This window comes from Anarhichas minor, unplaced genomic scaffold (assembly GCF_050575085.1).
Source record: "Anarhichas minor isolate MPS153535 unplaced genomic scaffold, ASM5057508v1 ptg000067l, whole genome shotgun sequence".
Taxonomy (NCBI): Eukaryota; Metazoa; Chordata; class Actinopteri; order Perciformes; family Anarhichadidae; genus Anarhichas; species Anarhichas minor.
The window spans coordinates 39,597-45,422 of NW_027466513.1; the positions used below are offsets into that span (position 1 = coordinate 39,597).

General features: G+C 40.9%; 1 protein-coding gene across 1 annotated transcript; it reads left to right on the forward strand.

Moving 5' to 3' along the window:
• The first annotated feature begins 634 nt into the window (after positions 1-634).
• senp8 (SUMO peptidase family member, NEDD8 specific) lies at positions 635-2,729 on the forward strand. The gene is made up of 2 exons (XM_076078657.1): positions 635-694; positions 1,377-2,729. The coding sequence occupies exon 2, from the start codon at positions 1,398-1,400 to the stop codon at positions 2,061-2,063; it is 666 nt and encodes a 221-aa protein (XP_075934772.1). The 5' UTR covers positions 635-694; positions 1,377-1,397; the 3' UTR covers positions 2,064-2,729.
• Positions 2,730-5,826: the final 3,097 nt, after the last annotated feature.

A 5,826-nucleotide genomic window follows, 5' to 3' on the forward strand; every position in this document is an offset into this window, starting at 1 on the left:
GATTTGGGGGAGATTTTAACGTAGTGGCCGCACGAGATATTGCAACATCCGCGTTCATCATAACGCCCCCAAAAAATGTGTTTCACATTCACAATTCCTGACAAAGGAACGGTTGTTAAATGATTAATTCATTTTTCTGAACCCTCAACCCGCTCGGCTGAATAAGGACTCTAGTGCGCATGCTCTATGGCCTAAACACGCTGAAGTGTGAGGATATATAAATAGCTCATGTGCACCCGTTGAGCAATTCTCATAGGAATTAATGGGGCGCTATATTTGACCCAGGTATCCAGTTCATAAGATCCAGTCCAGCTTCCGTAACAAAACCGGAAGTAGACAGGAGAAGGAGCTAACACGGCAGCCGTAAACACACATTACACCACATGCTTTTAAATTAAGTCTAAAACATATCTGAGCGTGTATTTTGAGTTTATATACGATTGCCATGGCGGTATATATGTTCATTTTCTACATACGTGGCTGACTTTTGGGTTATATAACAGTAAAATCTAAGGACAGACAACCTTTCAAATCACTGGAGGTAACGAATCAAACGGATAGCATTTCATTCAATGTACTGCGTGTCGCAAAAAAAAAACGTCAACGGTCTTTCTGCAGCACTTTACGTTAGTCACTGCAATGAGGGACAAGACTGCAGTTTTCGTGGTACTTTTTATCTGAGTGTCTTTTACAGGTATGGACATTTAATCAAGAGCACATTTTAATTTGACAGCATACTGTTTATGTTCTACATGCTTTAATAGCTTTTTAGCTGAGTTGTTTGGCTTTTGTCAGTTGTGTCAAATCAAAGGTCATTGTAAGTGTATATCTTTATACGATAACCCAGTTCCAAGTAACGTGTCTCAGGGAGTAACGGTCCACACCGATCATTACGTGTTCAGCGCCAGTGAAGTTTAACGGTTTATGTAATAAGTAACACATACGTTGACTTGAACACAGCCTCCTCCCTGTGCAGTAGCAGTTGTCATCACATGAAGATCAGTAATTGGTTTTCCGACATAATGTGCAAGATTCGTTTTGATACATCACAGTGAAAAAGTGTTGTTTGCTGCTTTCACAAATGTTTCTCACTTTAAAACTCGAGCTAGACACTTTCTTGATAAATTGAATTTAAAAAATCAACATCATAATTCCCCTAAATCCTCATGTGACATCTTCAAATTGCTTGCTTTCAGCGAGCAATAGTCTAAAACCCAAATTAATTTACGACCACATAAGACAAAGAAAAGACAACAATTCTCACAATTAAGATGATACATTTGTTATTTGTACTTGCTAAATTAATATGAATTGATAATAATTATTGATGAACTTTCTGAAGACCTTGCTGTACTAAAATCTTCTGTATTTTCCAGACCGACTCTCTGTGTTGGAGGATGGACCCCGTCGTGCTGAGCTACCAGGACAGCCTGTTGCGGCGCTCTGATGTGTCCTTACTGGAAGGACCTCACTGGCTCAACGACCAAGTCATTGGTTTTGCCTTCGAGTACTTTGCCGCTGAGCGCTTCAGAGTCCTGGGGGAGACCGTCACCTTCATCAGCCCGGAGGTTGCCCAGTTCATCAAGTGTGCTTCCTGCCCTAATGAGTTGGCCCTATTCCTGGAGCCGCTGGATCTTGCCTCTCGCCAATGGGTCTTCCTCGCTGTCAACGACAACTCCAACCAGAGCGCCGGGGGATCCCACTGGAGCCTTTTGGTCTACCATCACAACTCCAACCACTTTGCACACTACGACTCTCAAAACGGCAGCAATTCACTGCACGCGCGGCGCATCGCCGTCAACTTGGAGCCCTTCCTGGGCGCGGGGAGGAAAGCGCAGTTTGTGGAGGAGCCCTGCCCGTTGCAGAAGAACAGCTACGACTGCGGCATGTATGTGATCTGTATCGCGGAGGCCTTGTGTGAGAAGGCCCAGGTGGAGGGCTCGCCGCGCCTTCCGGTGCAAATCATCACCCCGGCCTACATCACCCAGAAGAGGGCCGAGTTGTGCAGACTGATCCAGACTCTAGCTCAGAATGACCTGCGCTGCGCTCTGTCCTTTCCTTAGCACGTCGATTGCCCCCCTCACTATATGCAGAACAGCTGTCCCTCTCTACAGATCTACTGCTGGAGCATCGGATTGCACTCCTTGAATACAGTATATAACTACTTATGACGTGCATTTCTATTACAGTCTCTATCACACTCAATAATAGAGGAAAAGGTTTAAAAAGATAATACATGCTTAGAGATCTTATAGGGTTCTTTGAGAACTTGGTGTCATGTTTATGCCTTGTATACGCACAGCAACATACAATATGTAAACCTGAACACCAGCCTGCCTACAAAGAAATGTACTCCCGCGTACGTACTTGGTGAGGATGGAGTGAAACAGACTTTCTCCGTTGTATTCGTTTGGGGCGACTGTAGAAATGTTTACACAGATTATTGCTCAGGGTCATTTTAAATGAACTAGAATTGACGATAAGAATGTGAATCTTAACTTTGGCTCCTGCTTCGTGTCACATGTTCGTTAACGTCTACAACTACAAACTTTTAGTTTTGAAACGTTTCAAAGCAAATTGCTGTCTGAGGGTGAGCCGTGCACTGTGTGTTGTGGCTGTCAATGGGACAAAAGGCAATGTCGAGAGGTGGAACGTATGATACGTTCTCACAAAAAGCATCAAACTGTCTGTTGGTCCAATAAACTTGTTGTCACATTTTGTTGACAAAATGGCAAATGTGCTTTTTATTAGTTTTGGATACCTTACTTTGGGGATTAACATGTTTATAGTCAGAGTATTTGACAATTAAATGGTAATAAATGACAAACTTTGTCTTCAATTTTAAAAAGTTATGTGATTATGACGAATCAGAAATAGATTACAATAAGTAAACAGAACTAAGAGTCTGACAACACATTCAAATTAAACTTATTTTCAATCTTTGTGCAACAAACAATTCAGTCATGACTCACATTTCAATAGCTTACCATTGAAACATCTTATTTTTGTGCTTTGAAAGAAAGTATTATACTTACAAGAATGGAACAGCTTGATGGATCGCAGCTAAATAAAGCTGAAACGCATCGGGGGCAAAGTGTAAACCTCATTGTGTTGCGACTGCAGGAAATCTGTAGCAGTTATTCAGAAAACTAAAACAGAGACTAACTTTGTAATCTTTAAAACGTTTATGTTCATCTATTCAAAGGAAACGGCTTCCATTTTTAGAAGTGTCAAAAATATCCATAGTTTCCATAGTTAGAACGGTACAAGCTGTCGTCCAGCATTGTACTTCAAATTAAGAAAGCACACAGGAAGGTCAAACTATTCTGTATTTACAACGTTACTATTCAGAGTCAGACTGTGGCCTTTGACATATTTATAAGTGAGCATAACTAAAGTAACACTGACCCCATCCAGAGGAAAAGAGCATTCACAGAAATGTCAAATGTGATTTCAGGAGAAGGGCAAGCAAAGGAATAAACAATCGCTGTCCTCTCTTATTTCACTTCCTCTAGGAAGCCAAAGCTAGTGTGGTGAAGGTGAAGATACGTCACAATTTAGATGAAGAGATATCTCTTCATGTTATCTGAAAGCAAACCATTGTTGAAGAGTTTGATAGGAAGAAGAGAGGATTTTAAAAAAACGTAACAGGCCATTTAAAAAAATCTGTTTACATGAAGTCAATTGAGCAGACAGAGTATAATCAGGAATACTCATCCGTAATTATGTTGCAGTAAATTAAGGACACCACCTCCTGATCTGGCTGGCTGCCCTGCGCTGCTCTTAACATTCACAATGCTCGGACTGCTTCCACCCTCTGCTGTGCTTCCTCTGGATTCCTGTGCACATCTACATCCCACAGGCGTATTTCACCCGGAGTAACCGGTCAGACGAGCCGTCAGGTTTTTACTATTGTCCTAATAAAATGCCACAAAGCCGGGGCATTCACCACCCTGGCAGTACACTGCATTAGTGAGACAAAGAGCCCAGGGAAAGGCACAGTAATGTAGACAGATTTGCTCCTAAATGGCCAATTTACCAAGTCCACTCCACGGGTGCTTACAAGGAAACCGAACTTGACTCTCTGTCTATTGTCCTCTCAGGTCGTGGTAGTCTAAGAGCATAGTAGTGCACCACAGTTTGGTGTCATAATTTACAAAAGGATACAAAAGAGGCACCTTGTTATGTGCCGGATAACCGAAACTGAGATGGATAAACTTAAAATCCTACAAAATACTGAACTCTGCTCTTTGCACTTTTGGCAAACAATGCACATCTTTCTGTGGCCTGAAACAAAGCTTCTTAGTATTGCTGCTTCTGTCCTGCTGTAAATATATACAAGTGGGCCTACTGAAAAATTGCTGAAGGCTGTGCTTCACCTTCAGGACAGAAGGTGCAGGTACAGTGAGCTAAACACACATTCAATAAAGGTTAAAGACAGCAGTTGGACTTTAAAGTCTTTACTGGAAGCAACTGTGAAACTATTAAACTGTACTGGACAACAATCAAACATGATGAGAGTGATTACAGATCAGAAAAGCGATCAGACCCAAAAACAACAGTTTGACCAAAGGAACTGTAAAATTCATTAAACTCACACTGGTCTTCATGAAGCAACATTCTCTTAATTTTCTGGGGGAAAAAAGAGATTTCAACTCCAAATGTACCAAACGTTCTTACCCATCCAAATCGGCTCCAACTCAGGTGTGCTGAATCCCACCTGTCGCCTATTGTTTATTATTAGCATAGGCAACGCCCGCTAAACACCATATAAGGGAAGGTGTTGTGCTGTATGCAAATACTCCGGCATATGGCCAACAAAACGTTCTGTAAGAAGAAGAACTTAAGCAGGAGTGAATAAATGTAAACAAAGAAAGCATGGGATTTTTTAGTGGTGTTACAGGAAAATCAAAAAGCATCAAAGAGCAACACAAACAATACCATCCAAAGGTTTGTATAGTATATATATATATATATATATATATATTATATAGTATGGTCTTAAATTGGGATCAATGGACCAATAGTATTTTTTTAGCCCACAAAGTTAATAATCCAATCATGGTAACTCTAAAGCATCTAATAATCTAAACTTGATTATATGATATTCACACATTTATGTTACTCACATTTAAAACATTTGCTTCTTTGCATTGTACAAACAATTTGTGCACTGTGATAATCAGATGTTTTTTCTTATTTTGCTAAGAGTGCTCTCGACCATTCTCTTATCTAAGAGGAGCAAAAAAACTTGCAAGAAAACATTGGTGAATCCCAGAAATCGGTGGTACCGAACAAAATAAGAACAAATCCTGGATTACGGACAAACATCGAAGGAAACATGCTTACTGTATATGGCTTCCTGCTCGAGGCTCATTGTTGCGCCGTGGTCCTCACTACTGAACACATCTTTAAAAACACTGTGAGGACTTAAAAAAAACACTCCAAGAGACTTAAAGCACGTTTGCTACAACAGATTTGAGCTCTGCCCGCATTACAAATACACACAAATGTAGACAGAACTATTCAAGTATATTTGGTTTTGTATGAGCACACATATACCTTCATTTATAGACACAAACAAACACAGAGCTCCATTAGTGAACTCACTCACCTCTGTTCTTCATCAGTGTGTAGTTGATTTCAGGAGCAGCAGCCAAGGTTTCCCCTCCAGGATCTCCAGGTGGTTCATATTTACTCATCAGATGGAACCCCTCGGGCCTGGAGCATGTACGAGTACATACGCAAATACGCATTCACACACAAACCATACATTGAGCTCAGAACTGTCTCTGAAATCCGAAATAAATCTTGTTTTGGGAGCGT